Here is a 27318-nt window from a genome sequence, read left to right on the forward strand (position 1 = left end):
GAAATAGAATTCTGATCATACAAAGATCTGACCGCTATTACGGTTATTGTAAAACATTCCATGTAAGGACCATTATTTTTTTAATGAGTTATCAAATTAGTGCATTGATTCACGCTGTCACGATACTGATCATTATTCTAACTATGAGCTGTAGATGTCCCGTTACATGTAATAGTGAAAGAGTTATAATGACTATGTATCCTCACATTATGTCGTAAAACATTTTTACACTGTACTATATATATTTTATTATGTTATTATATTTTGCTATGGACTAAACTTTTTTAATTTTAATAATTAAGTTCCTAGGTGACCCAAAATTATTTAAACCAAGTCTGTTTGTCGGCACATTGAGTGTCAGGGGCCGGAATGAACTTTGTCACAGTGGAACAGATTCTTTACCATTTTCTGGATGCTGGTAGAAGATGCCAGCAAGAGTTGATTGTCATTGATTGAAATGATTAGGCTCGAAATATCGATCTTTCTCACTGATCTCAGTTTGTTCAGGTGGTTTTAAACCCTTAAATGATATCAGAAATAAGGCTTTCATCTCCGGTGTCCGTAGTACCCGTACTTTCGGGGATTGTAGGCAGTGCCTGTTCAGGCGTTTCTGACTGAAACATAATGGACGAACCAATGTCTACACGCTCGGAAAGTAGAACTATACTTTGAAAGTATACTTAACTATCATAACTTTATAATAGTTAAATGATGAATGCTCGGTCTTAGTTTAAGCTAGTGTGGTTTATCGTTGATTTGACTGAAAGAAATTTCGCTTTTTTTGACTGCATCGACCTCAATGGCGCGACTGATAAGTTGACACTTGAGTCATTTGTAGGGGATTCGACAAACCATTATTGGCATTTCTATCTTATAAAACACTATAAACTTAATTGCTTGTGAGCTTAGAGCGCATTCTTATCTTAAAGAAATCAAAGTAATCAAATGCAATGAAAAGGTAAATATTCCGCCCTAAATTTGAAAAAGCCGAAGGAAACTAAAACACCCTGCGGGCCCCATTACATCTCGATGTTAAAGCCTGCCGTGACTAAAAGATTAAACTAGTGTCTGAAACATTCATAAATTGAAATTTTCTCATTAAAATTTAAAAAATATTGCAATTACGTCTTTTTTATGTGTCGGCTAAAGGAGCTTTGATGTTTTTGTTTCACATGGTATCGACTAGCTCATTTGAATTCAAACGGGAAAAATGGAATATTAGAAGCATGCATAAGATAAACTAGTATGTTGTGGCCATCACGAAACTTTCTTCTATATTTTTCTTTTTTTTCTGATCCCTCCCCATGCTTGACGAGGAAGCAATATTCCCAACAAAAACGAAATTACACATGCAAAAACTTGACGACCATCCCAATGTCTGAATTATTGCAAAAGCAAAGCAAAGAGCGAAAATTGAAAGTTATTTTAAAAGCCTTGCTTGAATTAATTACAAATATTTTATTTGTTAACAAACATAAGATGGCAACAGTTAAAAATTTTAAATCATTGAGATAATATTTCCGATCATTTCCATACAATTAAAATCACGAGAAATACGCAGACGACAATCTATTACGATTTATCTTTCTTATTCGCAACTCCAACGAACTATAGGGGGCACTGAAGTCACTGTCTAATGGCGGAATTGAAAACTACAACAAACGCACATGGTAACGAAGAAAATGCTAAAAGTGTTGTGATTTTTGTTCGTACGTATGATTTTTTCGCTTTTTTCTTTTTAAATTAATTTTCAAAGTCTTGTGGATATTCTGGCCCACGTAGAAAGAAATGAGAATTCAAGAAGCATTACTAAACGTCAAAGATTAATGCAAACTACGTAGTTCGTAGTTCTAAGCAGCTTTTTCCACGATGTTGAATTCGATATTTATCAATTCTTGATAAAACTAAATAATAATTGTGGCCTGACAAGAATAACAATTAATGCTAGAAAATTCAATGTGACATTACAAATTGTTATCGAAAGAAGATGATACTTTTTTGCCTTGCTTGGCTAGCGCTTATTTTTTTTTTCCATTTGTAGTTGAGTTATTTCTCTCGAATTCCCGAATCGGTTCATTTAAAAATTTTCTGTTTCGATTTTTCTAATTTCTGAGTTACGATTTAATTGTGTCATGTTATGCAAATCATCAACAAAATTCTCACGGATATATGGTGGTAGTTTTCTTTTCAGTTGATTGACCATTATTTCCTTTCACTTATCGAATTCTGCAATCTTACTACCATTTTATTCCACTCATGATAAAAATTAAAAATGGTTTAACTAAAAACGCGAAATCTCGCCAAGGCTACTTTGTTCGCACAATACTAAAAATTAATAACCCTAAACAAATTTGGCGAAACCTTTCAGCTGAGAATAAAAGGAATAAAGTAAATTCTTTCTCGGTTATTCATTTTGTTCTACGATAATATATTCAAGAAAATATTTTGCATACTGTCCATTCCAACTAAATGCTGCTGTAAAATATGGTAAGTTTAATTAATTTAAGATTAAAAAAAAACCCCATATTCTTACAAATTCATACAAAACAATAAAAAATTTTACCTGGTATAACGTTATCCAATTTTGTTAATCCAGAGTTTTCTTGTTTACGCTTCCACCATTTAATACTTTTTTGAAAGAAATAAGGAAAACTAACATTATTTTGAGAAGCTCGAGAATACTACTAAGGGACGAATTAATTTCTGCTGTTGAAGGCGTTCTTAGACATGTTGAATGCGTTACTCAGAACAAACTGACCGCGTTTACGTCAACAGACACACGTGATGCGCAACGTGGCAATGTTTTAGGTGCAGACGCAGTTTTATAAATCACCGCAAGGTAGCGTATTCGAGCGCTGGAGTTCCGAATTGTTGCATTAATAAAACTATTTTTATTCGCTAAAAAATAATGATAATAAAAATAAATCAGCACCTCTTGGCGCGATTGGCGCCAAAATTGAACCAAAGCCTGTTTACATATGGATTCACATATATTCCAAATTTCAACCAGAACGTAGCATTACTTCTTGAGATAGGGCACTCACAATGGAAAAAAAGAACGGGCGATTGCGCTACCCCCTTTTTAGCTGTTGACACCAAAATAAAATCAGCTCTTATACCTACTAAGGGCTACTTGCCGATAAATTTTTCTTTCATTCCGTTCATTATTTCTTGAGATACAGCAGTCACAATTGACGACAAAAAACGTTCTATAGCTCAACCCCCGTTTGAGTTATTGACACCAAAATTGAATCAGCACCTGTTCCTGTTAATGGCAACATATGGACCAAATTTTGTTTGATTCCGCCAGTTACTTCCTGAGGAATAGCAACCACGCGTAACTCAAAAAACGTCCCATTTCTCCACCCCCCTTGGATGAATTCGCGCCAAAAACCAATGGGCACAAGTTCACATAGGGGCACATATGTGTACCAAATTTCGTTCGATTTCATGCGGTAGTTTTTGCTGTAGAGCGGCCACAAAAAACCGGTCACACACAGACGTGACACACATACATACACACACACACACACACACACACACACACAGACAGACATTTTCCAAAAATAGTCGAAATGGACTCAGCACACCTCAAAACGTTCGAATCCGTCAAAATTCGAAATTCGAAAATTTGCACGAATCCAATACTTTCTTCTATATATTAGATATAGAAGAAAGTAAAAAGACATGTAACGAGAGAGAAACAAAAGTAATTTAAGTACAATAGAAGATGATTCATTAAAACAAATAATAGGAATAATGAACTATTTTGCAATGAATCAAATACCTGACAAAATTTGATAAAGCTTAGCACTGCAAAAATATTAATTTTTTAACTGCTTATTTCATTTTTACGTGTTTCACATTCTGTTTGAGTAATTAGTATGTTTCTTATTTCATACCTACAATGTAGTCATACTCGGATTTGAATCTGTTCTTTGTTGTCGGCGTATGCCTTTGTGAAGCAAGGGATAACATTAACATGGGTAGGATGGCTGATGAAGAGAGCGGAGTTCTGTACTGCTGATCATCTATATTATCCATAAGTGCAGGTAGGACGTGAACTAGAGTTCTGTAATTAGAAGAAGGGAGTAGGAGGAATCTCAAAAAGTTAGACTGAGTATGAAACTATGTCAAAATGAAGGTTAAAGTATCCTTTGATGATGGTTGGAAGTTAGTGCTAAAATGTAACTCTGACATCATTTACCATAAGCGTAATCTTAAATGCGCTATGAAGTATTGTAAGTACAATTGATGCTTTTTCTACGTTACTGAATAAGTGCTCACAAATTTTCCGCATCAAAATATTATGCTGTAATCAGTTACGTGGAATCATCATTTTACAAGCAATTCTTTTCTTAACATTCAGTAAAATATGAAACAAGAAAGAATAACGTCAAAAAACACAGATTACAGATTACCGCAGACATGTGTTTCGACGTTACAAGGAACGCCCTTTTCAATGCAAAAGAAATGAGCTTATGGATGAAAAGACATCCTAGTTGTTATTTCTCATTTTGCTTTTTAGCAAAGGTATTTATTTATCCTATTCAGTAAAATATCTGGAAGCATGCTATTAAATCAAAAAGCAAACTAAAGCAAAAAGTCAAGGCTATTCTATGAAATGTTTTTTGTAATATAGTAAAATATTTACGTCAAGTACAATTTTAGTTGAATGATGAAGCAAAATATTTTATAAGTTTGTTTCAAACTTTCTATTAAAATACAGCAAATGAATCAAGAACGTTATTTTATTAACTTAATCAGCATGAAATTTCAATTGTTTTTTTTTTTTTTGATATTCAAACCATGTTCAGCAGAAATATTTTTGAAAACTGCTGAAGTAAGATATTTGAAAACAGTTCGTCTGCTGAAGCTGAGATTCAAAGCAATATTTAATTTAAATTATAGTTTTATAGTTTGCTGCGAAATAAAATGTATTCTACATACCGTTTCCTACAGCAAAAATTTGCAAAATAGCACGCACTGTTATAATAAGTTCTGCAGTATGCTTCGAAATAAAATTTATTCCTTTTGCCATTTAATAAAATAGAACTATGCAAATTAAAAACTACTCTGAGTTTCATAGTATGCTACGAAATAATATGTCTTCTATTTACGCATTCATAAATATAAATTTGCAAATTACACTCTATTTATTATAATAAGTTCTACAGTATGATATGAAATAATATGTATTCCACTTACCTTTTCATAAAACATAAGCATCTAAGTTACACACTATAGTAATAAATAAAAACCAGTACGCTTAATGATGCATGCAAACAATATAAGCTAACGCATTGAACGCGATTAAACCAAAATAATTCTAGCTTTCCTATTGTCGCTGCGAGGTAAGCTATGTGTCAAATCAGCAAGCATTTTTCCTTGTAATCAATAACAATTGGCAAATCTTTCCATAAATTGAATATCGGTTTTTCACACGTTTCGGAATCAGTCAGGAAAACAATTGTTATATAAATTTTTTTTCAACTGAAGTTAGTCTGAATCTTTTTCTTACTGCTTACCGCATTATTTAAAGTCAATAGAGAGTGCGTTATGAAAGTAACAAGCATGTTTTTTTTTTGTATGACGTGGCTGTTCATCGCAATGTGCTTTAACTGTTGGGAAAAAGTAGTGGAGGGGGGGGGGGGCTCCCAATGTCGACCGAGTTCAGGTCACTCTTGCAGACCAGAGGTTCAGGAAATCGTTCCACGCGATATCTGCTTTTTTTTTTTTTTTTTGCACTTTGCAACACGAGGTGTGGTTTTCGGAATCGCTCGAACAACGATATGCTTTGCAAATTTTGCATCCTGCTCGATAAAAATGTTGCGGAAACATTCTCCACCTTCAAAGTTAACTGCTTGTCAAGAATAAGTCAGGAAATAGCACTAAATTTTCAAAGAGGGCCGGTTAGAGGTCACCGATGAGTTCCGTTCTGAAGCAAGGACGCATGCAAGGGATGGAGGCGATCGTCCCTGCCTTGAGAGGACGTACACCGGCAATTTTTCCGAATTGAAGTTCTAAAACGCTAGTATATAGGTCTTTTTTTTTGTAATGACATTTCTGAAAGAAATGGGGTTCAAATCTCCCTCCCCGAAACTTTTCGGAATTAAAGATTCAAAATGGTAATTTTAGACGATCTTTGGCGATGTAAGGAGGAAGCGTTTGGAGACCTTCCATCGGGCATTTCGCAAAACTTAAGTCTTAAAGACGCGATTCTAGATATCTCTGGTAGTGTTAGGCGAAAGAATGGGTTCAGTAACCTTTCCACCGGTAATTTGCCGAAACTGAAGTTTCAAACAACGCAGTTTTAGAATTCTTTTGATGGAAAAGGAAAGGAGATGAAACCCATCTCCTTTCCTAAATCTCTCCTAAATCACTTGGACCTCCTTGGCTAAATCTCTATTAGTTGTTTTAGATAAAAATGTTATAGCAGTCCCGCCCGCCAAACATGTGTAAACAAATAAATAGTAAAGATAAAGAAAAAAATCAACCGCCCCCTCCTTGAAACATTTCTGGATCCGCCCTTGTTCCGAACGTCCGTGGCGTGGTGCGCGATATTTTAAAACTGCATCGTTGTTTAGGCACCCAATAAACCCCTGGCACTATGAACATTTCAACATTTCATGTAAATGGGATAGTAATTGAAGATTTGCAAATGCAGAAATGTGCGAAGCTCATGCGGAAAAGTATTAACAGAAAAACCCAAAACTAAGGTCCAGACCAAGACCACTGTGGTTCCCCAGCACCCCTCAGTCCCCAATCTTGCTCCCTGTGGTTTTTTGCGTGCCCCAGCTTGAAGAAAGAGAGATTAAAGAAAAACATTGGAAGTCTTTAGAGAACAATCAAGCTCGTGTTACAGAAGTGAAAACACAGGTTTCGAGCGGGGAACATATTCCTGAAGCTCTGACTGATAGGAGCAAACTGAGCTCAGTCGCCAATGGAAGTTCAGATCCCCCCCCCCCTCTAGTTTTCTCCGCCAGGTTGGAGGCCTGAGCCGAAAAATTCATGTCAGAAAAAAAAAACATTCTCATTACATTCATTGCGCACCATGTGTATCCAACTAACATTACTAATTCTAAAAACTAGACTAACTAGAACTTAATTTTGCATGTGAGCTCACAGGCGCTTAAAAATTTGTATTTCTTTTTCTTTTTGCACCAAATTCTTACATATTTGACAGTTTAAGCACTTTATACTTCACATAAATAAAAGTTCTGAAACCTATTCGACTCCAACTCTTTTTTATTTTGTTTGAAATTAAGCCTTGGATTTTGGAAGACGTGACATTATTTAAAGTTTTTGTTTTTGCTCGATTTGAATCTTTAATTATCGTTTGGTAGATGATATGTAGTTATCTATCGTAACGCAACTTAATGAGGTTTTTTTCCTTCTCTGTTTTGAATGAATGATAAAATCAATATTCCCCCCCCCCCTTGATGACTTTTTCTATTTGTCATCAAAGCATATGAAACGTGATTTGTGTAATAGTTTTAGTAATTTTAAATATTAAAATCATATTCTTTATGACAAACATAATGATTTTGAATAGTGTTTTGTAGAATTTTCTTTTTAAAAATACTGTATAAGCTGTTAAATGAATATTACCTGATGTTCATAGAATATCATAATAAAATTTTCCCTAATTGTGAATAAAATCTGAAACAGTCCTTTCTACTAAACAACTAGCCTTTTACGTACAATTTAATGGAATTTCTTTTATGCTAGTTTGTCTAGATAGGTTTTGTTCTTTTTTAGAGTTCGTTATTCATGTTTTTGTTTTTTACGGTTTTAAGCATTACTTATGAGCTTAGTCGTAAGAAAGATGCTCCATATCAATCAAAATCTAAAGCCTCGTACTTTTATTTTCTTTTAAAATTCTGTTCAAAGGTGTCAAGTCCTGTTCTTTTGTTGTAACTTATTGTAGTTACAATCTTATATTTTGTCTTGTTTATGTCTTTTTTGTAATGTCTGTTTATGTAAAACTATAAGTAATCACCTCATCACCGGAGACTGGAGATATCATAGAGCTGCGTAAAAATACCCAACAGCTCGTTTGCAGCATCGGGTACGGCCGATGTACATTGTACAATCGGTTAAAATATCGATGTACATCGGGTACGGCCGTGAAACAAGTACTGCTACAGTTCCGTACTTGTTTTAGGCTTTTCAGTCTAGCTTAGCCTTAACCGAACAAAATGCGGCAAAATCCTGTAAAGCAACTGAGTATGTCTATACACTGGTGCATTGGGTGGCTGAAATGTTTTTTAGCTGCCATTGAGAAGATATACTCAACTTCTTTACGAGTTTTACTGCAGTCAGTTTGGTTAGAGCTATTTCAAATTGACGAGCCAAAAATTACTACCGTTTCTGCGTGCTATAAAAAAGCTGTTCGCAGTATCGGCTTATAACCCTACGCTAAATCAGTCCACTGAAATGTTGATAGAATGAAGTATATTTATTGGGTTTTAAACATTCGTTTTAAAAACGAATTTTTTTACTTAAATGATGCCTGATAGCTCTATTCATTAAAATGATTAAATTATGTTTATATTTACTAGAGTAAACTTAAATTGAAGTGGTCAAATGTGAAAAAAAAAATCTGAGAATAATATTTTAATTATATATATATATATATATATATATATATATATATATATATATATATATATATATATAATTGAACCGATAGTCAATTGTCAGTTCCTTAATTTTTCTGTTCCATGAATTTGATGGTTACCCGTTCTTTCTTTTGATTTTGAGTTCAGGTATAAATTTTGTTTCTCTTGTGGTTTAAATGTTGTTCTATTTTCTTTATATAAATCTTGTAGCTTAAATATTGTTCTATTTTCTTTATATAAATCTTGTAGCTTAAATATTGTTCTATTTTCTTTAGATAAAACTTGTATTTTTTGTTTTAAAAGGTTCAATGTTTGTATTTCATGTCATGCTGATATTCTGGACTTTCAGTAACCCACTTGCTTTTTTTGTGAGATGTCGGGGGACTAGTGCTGCTTTTTTAGGCAAATTTCGCCAGCAGCACTCACGAAACCATCTCATGGTTTTTCCCTACCCTTAGGGAGTACCCCCTGATGAGGCCCCAGGGTATTTTGGAATTTTTTCATTTTTACTTCTTTTAAAAGATTTTTTCGTTCTTGTTCAATCCCTTATATTGCTATTACATGTGGTTGTCTACCAGTATCATAGAGCAGCCTGTGGCGCCTATTGAACTGAGTAGTGAAGTTCATTTTGGTTGACTTGTCCAGATTGTAAATACAATATATGATAGTGTTTCTATATATATATATATATATATATATATATATATATATATATATATATATATATATATATATATATATATATATATATATATATATATATATATATACTTAGTGTGGATTGCACCAGAATATCAAAGAACTGCTTTGTCTTTTTCGCAAGTGCTTGAAACCAATTCTGCAAAGACTTCATAGACTATGCAGTGTTTCTGTATTTATCTTATATTGCAGAAACATGGATTACAATGTTAGTGGTTATTAAATAAGTTGTATTTTTATTGATAAGCGAAGCTTTTTCGAAATACCCGTGTGCCTCATAATCAATAACTCATTAAAAGAGCTAATACAAGTGAAGAGCTATATTCATTCAGACTTTCCTTTTCATTATGACTCATCCAATGATATTGTTCAATACCGAAACAATATTATTGTTATAATATCAGCACACACAAATGTAATACGCAATGTTTTTGATTAGATTTTCGCGACGTTCTTAGAATCAATGAGTATCATTGTGGAAGTATAAATAATGTAGTTTTGCATGTTGATTGTAATTCTGCCCCAAATGCAATGTTATGCATTGTTCAAATCAAGATGCTAAAATTCCAACTCATCTGAAAACCCTTTTATTTCACCAAAAGAAAATACTTATTTGGTAGGCAGGATTTTGTGCCGATTTCCAGACGGAAATTAACATTTGTGCAACTTACGTGTTGTAGACAGGATTTTTGTGCCAATTTCCTGATGAAAATTAACATTTGTGCAAGTTACGTGTTGTAGACAGGATTTTGTGCCGATTTCTAGACGGAAATTACCATTTGTGCAACTTACGTGTTGTAGACAGGATTTTGTGCCGATTTCCAGACGGAAATTAACATTTGTGCAACTTACGTGTTGTAGACAGGATTTTGTGCCGATTTCCAGACGGAAATCCACATTTGTGCAACTTACGTGTTTGAAGTACGTTCCTTACCCTTTCGCTCTATGTTTCTTTTTTTTTTTCTGTACGTTTTTGAACTTTAGAATTGTTAAAATTCAGCAATTTACGTATTGGTAGAAAATTGCCTCTGCCAGTACTGACGTTTTTATCGGAGCTTTAAAATGTTGCGTAACACGTTTCGTTCTTGTTGTGGAAATAATCAACAGAAAGTTCATGCTGTAATTAACAAAACGGTTGACTCTTCAAGTGAAAACAGAAAGGAAACGGAAGGAAACAAAACCCATGTTGATGTGGACTTCATTAGAAAATTCTTTTACATTACGATTTATGCCTTCTCTGACACAACTCAGTCGAAATCTCAATTGTTCAGAAAGATTGCTGAATACGGTATAACTGTTATATTGGTGTTAAGCATGACCAGTAACTTCTACAGCATGTATAAAACATATAACAGCACTTTGCCTGTTGGTTTAACAATTACTCAAACCATTACCGATTTCTGCAGCCATCTGGTGAGAATTGTACTGCTTTGGAAACGTTGTGACATTGTTGACACATTAAATTTCTTGCATGAAGCTTATTTTAAACTTTCCGGATTAAAAGATCAAAGTCGGAAAATCCGTCTTCTGTTATGCTTCATGTTTTCTTTTGTTTCACCTGTAGCATTTTATTTGCACTCAATCGAAATATGCTATTCTGCGTATTTATTAAATATCTTTCTGAGAGATATATTATTTGGTTGGAGCATTGAAAGTCAATGGCAAGGTTGTGTTGTCTTTCTCCTTGTTGACGCTTTAATGCTGACTCAACAACTCCTTTTGCCAGGGTTCGTGATGGTGTTGTGTAGTTATATTTTCGGTCTTTTGATGCGCATCGTTGAAGTTTTTGAAAATAATCTTCGAAAAGAACGAGACATTAACATCCTATATGCCCTATACATTACACAGTCTGATATCATCCTCACGTGCGTGCAAAAAATTGAACGTTCCTTATCCTTATTGATTACTATTCTTTACGGCTTCATGATTTGTTCAATTTTCACCATAACGACTCTATTGGTCAGACTCAACTACAAGAAACTCCAATTCAAGAATCTGGCGCCATATTTAATCCTCTTCATGATGATTGTTCCTGGGTTCTTCATTACAAGTGCTCGTGCTGTTGCAATTAATGACGCCGCCAATAGGGTCAAGGCTCGCTTGCATAGAGCCAGGATAAATGTGCAAGGCTCCGAAGAAGATCTGAGATGTCTTTTACTTGCAATGGTCTTTGATTTTCCATCTCGAGTTATCATCACAGGATCAGGACTTTTTGCGTTCAGACGCAGCTTTATCCAGGGAACAGCTAGTGCAATGATAACGTATGGGGTGCTGCTTTCACAGTTAGGGAAGTGACTTTTCATGAAATGCTTCGATTCATCTTGTTTTCTCATTCTTGTTTAAAAGCGATATTTTTTTTTCAACGAACATTTTTCAAAGAACAACTACAGCGGTAATATCAGAAAATGTTTGAAGCATTGTTTCAAAATGTATCTCCGAACTGTCTACCAACGTAAACTCATGACAAGTGCTCGTGCTGTTGTGATTAATGACGCCGCCAATAGGGTAAAGGCTCGCTTGCATAAAGCCAAGATAAATGTCCAAGGCTCTGAAGAAGATCTCAGATGTCCTTTACTTGCAATGGTCTTTGATTTTCCATCTCGAGTCATAATCATTTCCATCTCGAGCCATCGAACATTTTTCAACGAACAACTACAGCGGTAATATCAGAAAATGTTTGGGGCATTGTTTCAAAATGCATCTTCGTACGGTCTCTACCAACTTAAACTCATGTAAATCCTTTACTTTTATCTGAAATGTGTAAATCAATTATAATGCGTTAACAAAGAAAATTTTCAAGTACAGTTCGCTTTTAAATTCTTAATAATGAATGTTCTTCCAAAATTTGTAGTAGCAAACTCTTTTTAGCCAATTTCAAACAAAATTACACTTCTGTGCACTGAACACACAGGACTACGAAGTGAGTGAATTTTATATGTATATACACTAATAAATGGACACAATTTAAAAATTAATTTTCAGAAGATATTACAGAACTAAAATATATTAAAATTCCTTATGATTTTTTGCTCGATCTGGGACCAGACATAACGAATAAATTTTTGTTTACCAAGAACCATGTGCTTCTTAATTATTTTATAACCTCTCAAAATGTTTATGTCAATCACTTAAAACAAATGACGCGTATTGTGTTTGCAATTTAAAGCAATGAAGTTGTATGAAATGCAGTATCTTCATACGATATTCTCCAGTGTCAGAACGTAAGTTCTATGAATTATCTATATACAGTATTTAATTATCAGATTAATTGTGCATGTTTTTGTTTCTTTTGGTATTATATTATGTTTATTATTGTACATTAAAAGGTACATTTGAATATATTTAGAGTGTTAGGTTTAATTTTCATCATAGATATTGAACTCGAAGAAAAAATGGTGTATAAAATGTGTTTGATGTGTTATCATCTTTTTCAGTCCCGGGTATTTGTATCTAATAATATACAGTTCTTGGTTCAAAGAAACTTTAAAGTTGCTTTGTTTTGAACTCACAAAAAAAAAAAGAAGAAAAAAAAAAATCTTTTATGTAAAATTGCTTATATATGGGCAAAACTGTAGTGAAATTTTTCTAGCTGTTAAGAGTATTAAAGCATATTAAAACAATCTCTTTGAATTATTAGAACAAGTGTGACACAAATATGTTATATGGTGCAAAACTAATTCCGCCAATAATTGTTTCTTAAAATGTTTAAGGTGTGTTTTTTTCTTCAAATAATTTGCTTTAATGATGTTATACAGGAGTTAAAATTTAAAATTGCAGTCTTTTGTTAAATACATTTGAGAAGTAAAATTAAGCACTAATTTTTTTAACAACCTACTTTAATTAAGCTTTCGAAAAAAAAAAAGTTTTATTATCACTCCATGGAATAAATTCATCACCATTAATGAATTTATGGACACATTCTCAAGGCAATTCAATTTTCAGTGATATTCATTGTGAAGTGCTATATCCTATTAAAAAATGTATGAAAAAAACTTTTAGCAAAGCTGATGTCAATAATTATGATTGAACAGTATACCATTGTTGTTTCCCGTGTTATTGTTGTTTCAAGTAACTAATTAATGGTTTTTGCTGGATTCTCGAATGTTTCAACCCTTTCTTTCATGTCATTTAACGCATACAAAAATGTGTTCAAAATAAATCTTTAATAAGCCGAAATAAAAATATTGAGCAGTTTCTATATAATTACTAGCTGTTCAACAATCCAGGGCATGTTTTTCATATAATTGCACCTTTTGAATGCTTAGGTTTTTGATGCTTTTGAAACCCATAAATTAGATAGGGAAAAGAAAATAAATTCGTCAAATATTTTTCTAAGCCGTTCCGCTCCCGATAATGATTTCATTTAGTTCTACTTTGACGTTTTATCGTTTTTTTTTTTTAAATATTTTTATTTGACATTACCAATAAATAGCGACTGTGTAAATTTTCGGGTCTAGATAGCGGAAAAGCTGGTGTGTTGTTTTAATAGCTGAATATCAAAGCAAAATGAATGTAGTGATAGTTGAGAAAATTAAAAAAATAATTTCTGCATGCTGTACTTGTTCTCGAAAAATATATATTCACTTCAGAAAAAGAACAACAGCACAAAGCGAAAAAAGTAACAAAAATCGAAATGTTTTGATGCAAGATTTTTTAATCATTACGAAAATCTTCTATGCTGTGTTTTTTGTGTTTCCATCCTCAAACAAGCGCAGGTCTTCATTTCAGATCTATGTGACTCACGTTACAGATATTTTCAGTGTAATTTTTGCTTGCTACAGAATAGTGAATGATTTTTATAATGCTTACGCTGAAATTGAGAAAGCTCCTCTAGGAATGCTATTTTCAGTCATCACTGCAAACATCTGCTGCTTATGTATTCGCTTGGTATTAATTGAAAAGCGATATTCTGTTGTGGAGATGATGACAACATTAAGGAAGCTATACATCGATATTGGTGTGAAGAGAGAACGCAAATCACACGAGGTGACTCGAATTATCGGATTTTTAGCTCTTGCCTCGATAATTCCCATCATTAGTTTATGCTATACGGTAAAGCATTGCCTAAGTTCCAAAACTCAGAAAATGTATCAAGAAAATACATTTTTTGGATGGTACACTAACAATTCTTGGATTTCTTGTTCTTCGCTACTAGCTGTCGATCTCATTGTGCAACAGCAAAACTATTATATGCAAAGTATGTGCATGTTATTGTGCTCCTATGTATTGAGGACTATGGAATCAACGATTTTATGTTTCAGGAAGAAAATTAACCTGAGGAAATTTGCTTCTTCGAAGGAAATGTTCAAGTACTATGCCTTATTTTCAGATCGAATTGTATCATGCGTTATGTTGATTGAAAATAGTTTATCTCTGTTGTTGACCTTCCTGTTTGCATTTTTAGTCTGGACTATATACTGCGTTACCACGATTTTAGCAACACTGTCTACCAAAGACCTGAGCATCTTAATCTTGTCCACTGACATCCTAACTCTGCTGTTTGTTGTACCACTCTTTTTATCATTGAGTTTTAGAGCCTCAAATATATACGAAGCGGCATTGGCTGTTAAACGTTGTGTGTATCAGCATGAGGCTCACAATCTTTTCAATGAACCGGAAATGTCTGTGTTGCTGTTTACACTGTGTAACGATTTTCCTAAGAGAGCGGTAATAACTGGATGGAAGTTTTTCACAGTTAAGAAAAGTTTTGTTGTAAATGTGACAAGTGCAATTTTTACGTATGGTTTTATTTTGACTCAGCTAGGGAGATAGACATTCTCAAAAGTTTCACCAGCTAATGAGATGGCCCAATATACAAGTGGTATGTAGGAATTGTGTTAAATATTTAAAATGCGGCTTTCAGGGCTGATTTCAATCATACAATTACAGGAGCAGATCCAGATATTTTTCAAGAGAAGGGCGTTTGATTTTTTTTTTTGCATACCCTTTACTACGTATCCTAGTTTTCAAATGTTCACTACAAATGTTTTGGTTTTCAGTTATAAAACATTTCCGCGGGAGAGAGCCCCAAACCTTTCTTCCTCTACCTTTAACATTATCAAAGATCGTCAAAAATTGCGTTTTTTGAACTTCAAAATCGAAAATTTACCAATGGAGAGTCCCCCAAGGAAGAGGCGATCGTCCTATTGTCCCACTCTTGTATACCAATGTACTACTTTCTGAGTTTGTAGGACGTGGTTCATTCGGAATGTCTTTAAGAGAACATTTGACAGACTAATATATCTATTTTCCGACCTTGTAGGCACTGAAGAAACCTGAAATAAACCCCCACATTACAAGTTTGGAAAGTACTAGTTATATGTGTTTATTAATTATATATATATATATATATATATATATATATATATATATATATATATATATATATATATATATATATATATATATATATATATATATATATATATATATATATATATATATTTTATTTTTTAGTGGATACTATCTGCTAAGGAAAATTTCTGCCATATGATTCTCAACTGGGTGATAGTTTGTTTCAATCAGGATTTTTATCAGTGCTTTGTTCATTTCCTAGAATAGGAAATGCGAGGCATAATCATAAAAAAGAAATGGTGGTTAGGATGTGGTAATTAAGATAAAGATTTTATGGCCGATAACTAACATTACACTTATCCTAGAGATTATTTACAGCGTATAATGCAATATCTTATGCGAAACACCTTGACGAATAATACATTACCTCTTGCATCGATTATAGTATACCTTTTAAGTATTTTGAAACTACAGTAAACTCTCGATTATCCGCGGATTAGGGTGGCACGGTAACCGCGGATACGCGAAACCGCGGATAATCCGAATAATAGGTAAAAAACAATACTGGTGTATACAATAGCTAAAATATAGGAATAAAACTCACACATACAGAAAAGTTATAGGAAAAACAATAACATTGATTCAAAAAAAATATATGAAAAAGCTAAAAACATGCAATAACATAATCGTATGTTACCACCGTTTAAGGAAAAAAAATTGTTAAAAGCCCCGCGGATAATCTGAACCGCGGATAATCCAAACAGTGCGTAATCCGACCGCCGATAATCGGGAGTTTACTATATAAGGAAAAGTATTTAAATCATCTAATCATCTCTCTAAAGTTCGAAATACTAAACAATTTAAACTAGAGCAATAAAGAAATAAATAAAATGTCAAAAGAACAATGAATTATTGAAATTGAAGTAATGAAACATGCAACAATATATCTCTGCGAAGATCATTTGAGCAACAAGAGTTTCGTCCGAATTGGCGTATTACCTGAGATTTGTTTAATGGGAGGGGGCTGTGGGAGGAAAACTGACAGACAAGGTACATTTCCTGATTTCGTTGCTCTAATTTTAATTAGCGTTCATTTTTAAATGATTTTTATTTTTAGTGATATTTTTACTGATTTACTTTCGTGTCTTCATTCATTTGAAGCGTATGGTTGCCTGCAAAAGTAGGCATCTTCAAAAAGTATTTTAAAGAAAAATTCACATATCTGTTGCTACATAAAAATCTGAGTTGTAAAAACTTTTCCTGTTTTGTTTAAGCCATTTAGGGAACTATTTTGAAACTTTCTGATTATCTCTGGTTGTTGACTTACCTACGTATTGCAATGAAAATTATGTGAAGAAAGCACATTTGCGAAAAAATTGGAATCGTAGATACCTACTTTTGCAGCTACACGATTTATTTCTATAATTGTATAATAATAATAATAATAATAGTAATAATAATGTTGATGTTATACTAATGATAATACTGATGAAGATAACGAGAATGTCAAAATAATGATAACAATGTTAGTATTGTTGAATAAAATGAAATGAAAAATTTCAAAACTCTGATTGCTATTTGTTTTCATCAATAATATTTTTTCTCCTTTGTCGTGGTCTCATTTCTCAGATTAACTGGCAGCTGTTGAGCTGTCTGGAAGGATATTTCATCATCCTTCTATTCTAGAATGTCTGGATAATTGAAAGTCGATGACTCATTGTTGTGTCAACTAATAGAAACGTGAAATCCATGTGATTTTTTTAAAAGCACATTTTTTTATTTACTCAGAGCTCAACTTGCCTGTATGAAAAAAAAAAGGGACGTGCCGTGCACTTCTGCGATGGATCATTTCACGGAAAACGGTAATTTTGTCCCGCACGTGGCGCCTCATAAATTTCATTAAAAATAATAATTTAAAAGGGTAATGATGATAAAAATTTTATTGCTTATCAAATTACAAACAAATGTTAATTGCTTTCACAAAAAATTTCGTCATTACGTTTTTGAATAATTACTTTTTAATGAAAAATATGAACAGTCACGTATAGGACAAAGTGACTACTTTTTCATGGAATGGACCAATGCATATTTTTTTTTATTAGTTAAAACTATTGTTTCTCAACAAATGAGACATGCTTCCTTAACATTGGAACTTTTCTCCCAAAATCTACAACTTATTTTAACATTCGCATATTAATAGCCAAAAATATTAAATAATTCATAAGCAAGTTAGAAGAGGTTGACTTTGGATGTCCCACATGTGACGCATGAAAATAAATTAAATTTTAAATAGAAAAATTGCTTAATGAAAATATAACTGTGTCAGGAGTATCTTTGTATCAAATGTAAAGATTAAAATATTTTCTTACCTCTGTTTAATTAAAATATTAAGAGGAATGACAAAATGTTAATGAAATTTGAGCGTCTTTTTGTCCTGCACGTGACGGTGGAATGACCTAATGCATAAGGGTTATTTCACATGCATATTAACCTTTCATGTAGATGATTTAAATGAGTGCAAATAAAATCATTTGCTATGCAGTTAAAAACAATATTTTCCAAATCAATCATTACCTCCATACTGACTGAATCTCATATTTAATCACTTGATTAAAAAAAAATTAAATATTTTATTCTAAAATATGTTCTATGTAGTTAAGTAGGGGAAGATTGAGTACAGAGTGAGACACGGAAATTCAATTACATTTTTTATTATTAAGAAATGCAGAAACCAATTTCTTTCGAATATTTATCTTTACTAATAATAAAGTTGAAAGTCTCTCTGGATGTCTGGAGGATGTCTGGATCTCTGTGACGCGCATAGCACCTAGACCGTTCGGCCGATTTTCATGAAATTCGGCACAAAGTTAGTTTGTAGCATGGGGGTGTGCACCTCGAGGCGATTTTTCAAAAATTCAATTTGTTCTTTTTCTATTCCAATTTTAAGAACACTTTCAGGAGCAAAATTATCATAAGATGGACGGGTAAATTACCAAGTTATCATAACGTGGAACCGTAACATGGGCAAGCCAATTGGCGAGAAATTCACCATCCATTATTTGTAAATATACAGGCGAACCAAAAGAGCTTTTAATTTTCTACTACGGGCAAAGCCGTGCGGGTGCCACTAGTGGTACAATAATTGTCCCTGTCATAGGTATTATAAGAGTGGAATTAGAGAAATCTACGAATTCATACAAACAAGAAAAAAATAAAACGAAATGCAATTTTATCTCACTGTTCTCCCATTAAGTGCGAACAGTGAGACACGTAATTTTTGAATTTCCCAACTTTGAAAAAAAAAAAAAAAATGTAAATTTAAGTGGAAAAATATGAATGATTGTGGTCGTTTGGTTCTGGTATGAGCTATTGTCTTTTGAAAGGTAAATTTCATGTCGTCTTGACACACAGTAAGGAAATCTATTGCGCATTTCTTTGAGACTAAGAATGATTTAGAAGATTTTGGATTAGTAAATCGGCTAATTGTTTCATCTTGTGATGTAGCATTTGATAAGGATGGAATGCTTTCACTCTAGGCTTTGAGCATTATAAGTTCAACAGCTTCTTTCCCGTCTGTTTCAGAAAATGTCCAAAATAACTCATTTTTTTCTAGGCATGATGAAATTTTGAAATCTAAATAAATATTATTTAGCATATTGCAATTAAACAATAAAAAATTAGTTCAAATAGAATAAGTTCGAAAAGAAGTATTTATCTGATGTTATATAGCTAATAGCTATTAAAAGTCATAATTACATTCAAGCACCCTTATTTTGATGGTACAGGGCTTTGCATTAATATTTGCATCAACAGGCTGATTATAATTAAGCTTAATTCAATGTATAGTTTACCTACTTTTGGTATAAAAGTACCATGAGAGCAGTAAGAACTAGTGGTCTCGCATTGTTCCCTCATTGCAAAATATAAACTCAATAGCTGTCATTCTCAGACAGAGACAATTACAACATCATTCTACTGCTAAATTGAACTTTAGTTAAAAGGCTGATGTGAAGTTAATAACACCGGTCTGTAAAGTTTACCTAAAAGTTAAGAATCAGCGCAACAAACAATAGAGATACAGTAGACCCTCGTTTTACGCGGGTTTATTTTACGCGGTTTCGAGTATACGCGGTTTAAGATTTGACACTTTTATTTTATTTTACGCGGATAAGTTTCGGTTTTACGCGGTTCCGAAAAGCAAACAGATAACATTTTCCTCTCTTTCAGAATCCAAATCCCTAAAGATTGCAGATCACACGTAATAAACTGCATTTTGGCGTGCTAATAACCGAACTTGGGCCCCTTGAGTCATTTTATGCGATTGGTTCCAGAGCTCTTTCCAGAAGTAAAGTTATTTAACTCGCACAGTTCAGAACTGACTGGAAGAAGAGCTTTTAGGAGTGGCAAAGGAGGCCAAAACCAATGAGGATACCGACATCGGTGACACACAGCCAAAAACGTTCACATTGAACATTTTGAGCCATTCCTAGACAATAGAAATAATCTTTTTGATTTGTTAGTGAATGAAGATTCGATTATGGGAATGAGACAAGTATCATGGATGCGTTAATGCTCTGCAAAGAATTACAGAGAAAAATTCTTAATGACTGCCAGAAGACTATCATAGCCAGCTCTTCTTTATAAACAAAATATGAAATTAGTTTATGTTTTCGTCATGCATGTTGTGCATAAAAATCGATATAAGTACACATTAAACTTATTATACTATACAATTTGTCATCACTAGAATGAATTGTTTTTTTGTCTATGGAACCCAACTCCTATTTTTACACTACTATTAGGTCTCAATTTACGCGCCATTTCCGTGGAACGCAACCCCCGTGTAAAACGAGGGTCTACTGTATTTTACTTCGATGGGTTCAAATTATGATCACATTGTTATCTTTCTTACATGAAACTTGAAAGCAAACTTTTTTCTATAATATTGTTCACAGTATGTCGACTCGAGTTTTAAAAAGTTTTACCAAGTCAAGCAGAAAATATATTGCTGCTGTCTCACTGTACCCACTTCCCTCCTACAGTTTAAAAACAAATAATTTTAAGCATAAAAAGTGACCTTTGAGTAATTGCATTAAGACTTGTTGCATTGCTATCTAAATGCATTTGGAAACTTGATAAAATATGAAAAATCAATGCTTTTGAGCGTAGAGAAGTCTACATTGAACTCCATGTATCAAAAAAAAAAAAAAAAAAAAAAAAAGAGTAAGAAGTTATCATTTGAAAAATTCGATAAATTTGTTTGTTTTTTCCTCTGAAGTTCAAGAAGGTCTAGGAAAAAAGTAAGGTGGAATTTACCACCTTGTCCAACATTTTAAGCGGATTTGTTTTGGAATTTAAGTAGGATTTCTTTTTTTTTTGTCATTTTAGTTTATTGCTTTCACATTTTGGATAAATACTTATTTGAGCAAAGCATATTGAATATTATGTAGTACAAAAATTTACCTAATGGGCAAAATGCTAAAAACATTAATAAGTTTTAACGTATTAAGTTACCACTCCGATTAACATTAAAATCTCTCTCAGTGTCCGTTAAATGGGCAATATTTTCCCTCTTATCACTTATTTACTCAATCGTGTTCTAATGATGCGCTTTCAATTACTCAAAAAATTATCTCAATGAATTTAAAAAAAAAAGAATAAAAATGGCGATCTTAACAAAGAGTCGTTTTGATGCAGCTTCGGTTCAAAATGGTTTTTAAAAGCAGGGCTCCGACTCCGACTCTGGGAAATTATTGAGCCTTCGACTCCGACTCGGAGTCCTTTATCCAAAAATTACTCCGACTCCGACTCTGCAAGCACTGGCAGAGTTGCAGACTTCGGAGGAAAATGAACGACTCCGACTCAGTCTCCGACTCTTGAAATTTAAAACCTTCGACTCCCGACTCCAACTCCGACTCTTTTACCTCATAATCAGTCCAACTCCGACTCCACAGCCCTGTTTAAAAGTACTTTTGGTTTGGTGCAACTAAGATCACACTACAAACTCCTTAATTCCAAGGGTGCCTGAGCGTTCAAAGCAGCAAAAGGATAACGAATAAGCTAATCTCGATGTTTTAAAACTGTTTCTTTGAAATTAAATTCGTAGATTTTTCTGTTCATTGATAATAAGATGGCAGTTGAAAATTATCGTCAGGCATTCATTTATACTAACTGTCTTCTTAAAATAATTTTGAAAAATAGAAAAAATCTATATGAGAAATCGTGATATTTTTAACGTATGTCCGCTAATGGTGAACAGCTTGACAGAGCGCAAAGGGAAGTTTTATCAAGTGGGAATTTAAAATAAAAAAAAAATTGCGAGAATCGCCCAAACTCTGAGTTCAAGTATACCTTATACTGCTTTTCAGGACGTAAATTGTTGATAAATTCGAACAATGTGTACTTCTGTATTTAAATAAAGTACATGATCTTGGTATGAGTTTTCTTCCTACCAGAGAGTTGAAGAAAGTAACTTAATGAATTATAGACTTGCACAACATATGTATTTACATTATAATATTAAGGCTATATTTGACTTAATATACATTAGTATATTAGAATCAATGAGTTGAAATAAATGTTTGCAGCTACAACTTTAGGAACAACTACAGTTTTAGGAAGTATGCTGTGAAATAGTCTTGATTTTGCATGATAATCGCGTTTCATATTTATTTTCATATTTGAATAGGAAATAACTACTCTGTTTTACTTTTTGCAACGAAACTATGCCTAGTAGTCGATAACTTGTGCCACACACTAATGAAACTTTTTATTTGATTGTTATAAAGTAGAAATGGTTTTGAATATTTTTTATGTTCCGGGTTTGCTTTCCTGAAGGCTTAAGTGGTAATTTTGTTTCATTTTAAAACTAGTATGTTGTGGCCATCACGAAACTTTCTTCTATATTTTTCCTTTTTCTGATCCCTCCCCATGCTTGACGAGGAAGCAATATTCCTAACAGAAACAAAATTACACATGCAAAAACTTGACGACCATCCTAATGTCTGAATTATTGTAAAAACAAAACAAAGAGCGAAAATTGAAAGTTACTTTAAAAGCCTTACTTGAATTAATTACAAATATTTTATTTATTAACAAACATTAGTGGCAACAGTTAAAAATTTTAAATCATTGAGATAATATTTCCGATCATTTCCATACAATTAAAATCACGAGAAATACGCAGACGACAATCTATTACGATTTATCTTTCTTATTGTTGCATTAATAAAACTATTTTTATTCGCAAAAAAAAAAAAAAAAAAAAAAAAAAAAAAAAATCAACACCTCTTGGAGCGATTGGAGTCAAAATTGAACCAAAGCCTGTTTACGTATGGATTCACATATATTCCAAATTTCAACCAGAACGTAGCATTACTTCTTGAGATAGGGCACTCACAATGGAAAAAAAGAACGGGCGATTGCGCTAACCCCTTTTTAGCTGTTGACACCAAAATAAAATCAGCTCTTATACCCACTAAGGGCTACTTGTCAAAAAATTTTTGTTTGATTCCGTTCGTTATTTCTTGAGATACAGCAGTCACAATTGACGACAAAAAACGTTCTATAGCTCAACCCCCCTTTGAGTTATTGACACCAAAATTGAATCAGCACCTGCTCCTGTTAATGGCAACATATAGACCAAATTTTGTTTGATTCCGCCAGTTACTTCCTGAGGAATAGCAAGCACGCGTAACTCAAAAAACGTCCCATTGCTCCACCCCCCTTGGAGGAATTCGCGCCAAAAACTAATGGGCACAAGTTCACATACGGGCACATATGTGTACCAAATTTCGTTCGATTTCATGCGGTAGTTTTTGCTGTAGAGCGGCCACAAAAAACTGGTCACACACAGACGTGACACACATACATACACACACACATACATACACACACACACACAGACAGACAGACATTTTCCAAAAATAGTCGAAATGAACTCAGCACACCTCAAAACGTTCGAATCCGTCAAAATTCGAAATTCGAAAATTTGCACGAATCCAATACTTTCTTCTATATATTAGATATAGAAGAAAGTAAAAATAGATTTTCAAATAGAGCTTTGCGCGCTTGGTTTAATTTAACATTTTACACTATTTTGTACATTACGTCTCAATAGTTATACGTCTCGATAGAGATAATTGCACAATTATGGCATGCTGTGCTGTTCCTAAGTTTAATTGATAGAAATTTTCAAGTGTTTTAGCAGTAACAGGAGCAATTTTAATGCTCTTTACTCTAAATTACTCTCCAAAAGGTGTTTCGTTCATTCCTTAATTTAAGAACGTGTTTTTTTTTTTAAAATCATTTCAGATGAAAGTGTTTATTTATTTATTTATTTTTAAATAGTTAAGTACGCTGCAGAAAAACACTCAGAACTGTAAGAAATGAACATCCCAAACATAGCCATTTAGGGCACCAGAATCAATTTTACGAATCATAATTTAAGGTAATAGATTTGTTCTCTTATTTTAACTAGAATTAAGTTAAATGCCATTGACTCAGAAAGGCTTAAAATCCAAAATCTGCAATAATAACTTTTATCTTTAAGTTTTATCTTTTATTGCAGAGAGAACTGTACATTAACAATGACACTTCTCGATTGTTTTGGCAGCGGTTATTTCTTTGACACTGCATATAATCTAACAAAGAATCACACAGCTCCTGTATGCATAATGCTTCGACTTGAAGAAGAGTTGAGAGGGTTCCAGGAGTTATCTCCCTGGCGAAAAGATCCATTAATTGGCGTTTATTACTCCCTAGATTAGTAAACTGACCGTTATTTAAAGAAGCAAGTCTTGGGTTGCTTTTCTGCATAGACTGAAGAATATTTGTTGCATTAAGCAGCGTTTCCAATTCGTTTGCTTGGATAGATGGTCTGTTGTTGTTACTAATAATACTTGAAAGTTGAGTTAAAGAATTAGCAATCTGTTGCAGTATGTCTGTCTGAGATTTTGACTGATTTGTCCCTATTGTTGGAGCTTCACTGGATGAACTCGGAATTTGTTGCATCGTTGACGAACTTGGTGCATTTAGATTTTCTAAAGGAGATGAATTTCCTGTAGCTTGTTGATTAATGCTTGAAATTAAATTGTTGCTATTACCAGGAAGCTGTTGATTTACAGTTGGAGAATTTCCTGCTAATGTTCGTGCAGCAGCTAGATTTGTGTTCTTTGTATCTGTAAGATTTTGGTTGCCGTTAAGTAAATTTTGCCGTGATTCACTTGAACGGTTCAAAAAATTTTGAGTTTGGCGACTTTCATTGGCTGTGTTATTCAAAGGTGGAACGTTTCTATTCAGCACTGAAGAAATCTGTTGATTATTGTGCATTAGATTTTGAACCTGTTCATTTAAGAGACCGGTATCCTGTTGGTTTGCAAGTGGCTGGTTTCCATTGAACATGTTGAGAACTTCTCTATTTGCGGCATTTGTAATTTCTGACATTGGTCCATTTAGTGCACTTGTAATTGGTTGATTTCCATTTAGTGCATTTGGAATTGCCTGATTTCCATTTAGTGCATTTGTAATTGGCTGATTACCATTTAATACAGTTTGAAGTGGTTGATTTCCATTTAGTGCATTTTGAAGAGGTTGATTTCCATTTAGTGCATTTTGAAGTGGTTGATTTCCATTTAGTGCATTTTGAAGTGGTTGATTTCCATTTAGTGCATTTTGAAGTGGTTGATTTCTATTTAGTGCATTTTGAAGTGGTTGATTTCTATTTAGTGCATTTTGAAGTGGTTGATTTCCATTTAGTGCATTCTGAAGTGGTTGATTTCCATTTAGTGCATTTTGAAGAGGTTGATTTCCATTTAGTGCATTTTGAAGTGGTTGATTTCTATTTAGTGCATTTTGAAGTGGTTGATTTCCATTTAGTGCATTCTGAAGTGGTTGATTTCCATTTAGCGCATTTTGAAGTGGTTGATTTCCATTTAGTACATTTTGAAGTGGTTGATTTCCATTTAGTGCATTTTGAAGTGGTTGGTTTCCATTTAATGCATTCTGAAGTGGTTGGTTTCCATTTAGTACATTTTGAAGAGGTTGATTTCCATTTAGTGCATTTTGAAGTGGTTGATTTCCATTTAGTACATTTTGAAGAGGTTGATTTCCATTTAGTGCATTTTGAAGTGGTTGATTTCTATTTAGTGCATTTTGAAGTGGTTGATTTCCATTTAGTGCATTCTGAAGTGGTTGATTTCCATTTAGTGCATTTTGAAGTGGTTGATTTCCATTTAGTGCATTTTGAAGTGGTTGATTTCCATTTAGTACATTTTGAAGTGGTTGATTTCCATTTAGTGCATTTTGAAGTGGTTGATTTCCATTTAGTGCATTTTGAAGTGGTTGATTTCCATTTAGTGCATTCTGAAGTGGTTGGTTTCCATTTAGTACATTTTGAAGAGGTTGATTTCCATTTAGTGCATTTTGAAGTGGTTGATTTCTATTTAGTGCATTTTGAGGTGGTTGATTTCCATTTAGTGCATTCTGAAGTGGTTGATTTCCATTTAGTGCATTTTGAAGTGGTTGATTTCCATTTAGTGCATTTTGAAGTGGTTGATTTCCATTTAGTGCATTTTGAAGTGGTTGATTTCTATTTAGTGCATTTTGAAGTGGTTGATTTCCATTTAGTGCATTCTGAAGTGGTTGATTTCCATTTAGTGCATTTTGAAGTGGTTGATTTCCATTTAGTGCATTTTGAAGTGGTTGATTTCCATTTAGTACATTTTGAAGTGGTTGATTTCCATTTAGTGCATTTTGAAGTGGTTGATTTCTATTTAGTGCATTTTGAAGTGGTTGATTTCCATTTAGTGCATTCTGAAGTGGTTGATTTCCATTTAGTGCATTTTGAAATGGTTGATTTCCATTTAGTGCATTTTGAAGTGGTTGATTTCCATTTAGTGCATTCTGAAGTGGTTGGTTTCCATTTAGTGCATTTTGAAGTGGTTGATTTCCATTTAGTACATTTTGAAGAGGTTGATTTCCATTTAGTGCATTTTGAAGTGGTTGATTTCCATTTAGTGCATTTTGAAGTGGTTGATTTCCATTTAGTGCATTTTGAAGTGGTTGATTTCTATTTAGTGCATTTTGAAGTGGTTGATTTCCATTTAGCGCATTTTGAAGTGGTTGATTTCCATTTAATGCATTTTGAAGTGGTTGATTTCCATTTAGTGCATTTTGAAGTGGTTGATTTCCATTTAGTGCATTCTGAAGTGGTTGGTTTCCATTTAGTACATTTTGAAGAGGTTGATTTCCATTTAGTGCATTTTGAAGTGGTTGATTTCTATTTAGTGCATTTTGAAGTGGTTGATTTCCATTTAGTGCATTCTGAAGTGGTTGATTTCCATTTAGTGCATTTTGAAGTGGTTGATTTCCATTTAGTGCATTTTGAAGTGGTTGATTTCCATTTAGTGCATTCTGAAGTGGTTGGTTTCCATTTAGTGCATTTTGAAGTGGTTGATTTCCATTTAGTACATTTTGAAGAGGTTGATTTCCATTTAGTGCATTTTGAAGTGGTTGATTTCCATTTAGTGCATTTTGAAGTGGTTGATTTCCATTTAGTGCATTTTGAAGTGGTTGATTTCTATTTAGTGCATTTTGAAGTGGTTGATTTCCATTTAGCACATTTTGAAGTGGTTGATTTCCATTTAATGCATTTTGAAGTGGTTGATTTCCATTTAGTGCATTTTGAAGTGGTTGATTTCCA

At 33.3% G+C, this 27318-nt stretch overlaps 1 protein-coding gene across 1 annotated transcript in view; it reads right to left on the reverse strand.

The window, feature by feature from the left end:
* Positions 1-27318, reverse strand: part of LOC129219649 (glucose dehydrogenase [FAD, quinone]-like) — an 86184-nt gene that overhangs the window by 22609 nt on the left and 36257 nt on the right. The window contains exon 10 of the mRNA XM_054853923.1: positions 3903-4072. Within this exon, the coding sequence (XP_054709898.1) occupies positions 3903-4072 (170 nt within the window). The remainder of the gene's footprint in view (positions 1-3902; positions 4073-27318) is intronic.

The sequence above is a fragment of the Uloborus diversus genome, chromosome 1 (assembly GCF_026930045.1).
Source record: "Uloborus diversus isolate 005 chromosome 1, Udiv.v.3.1, whole genome shotgun sequence".
In the NCBI taxonomy this organism is placed as follows: Eukaryota; Metazoa; Arthropoda; class Arachnida; order Araneae; family Uloboridae; genus Uloborus; species Uloborus diversus.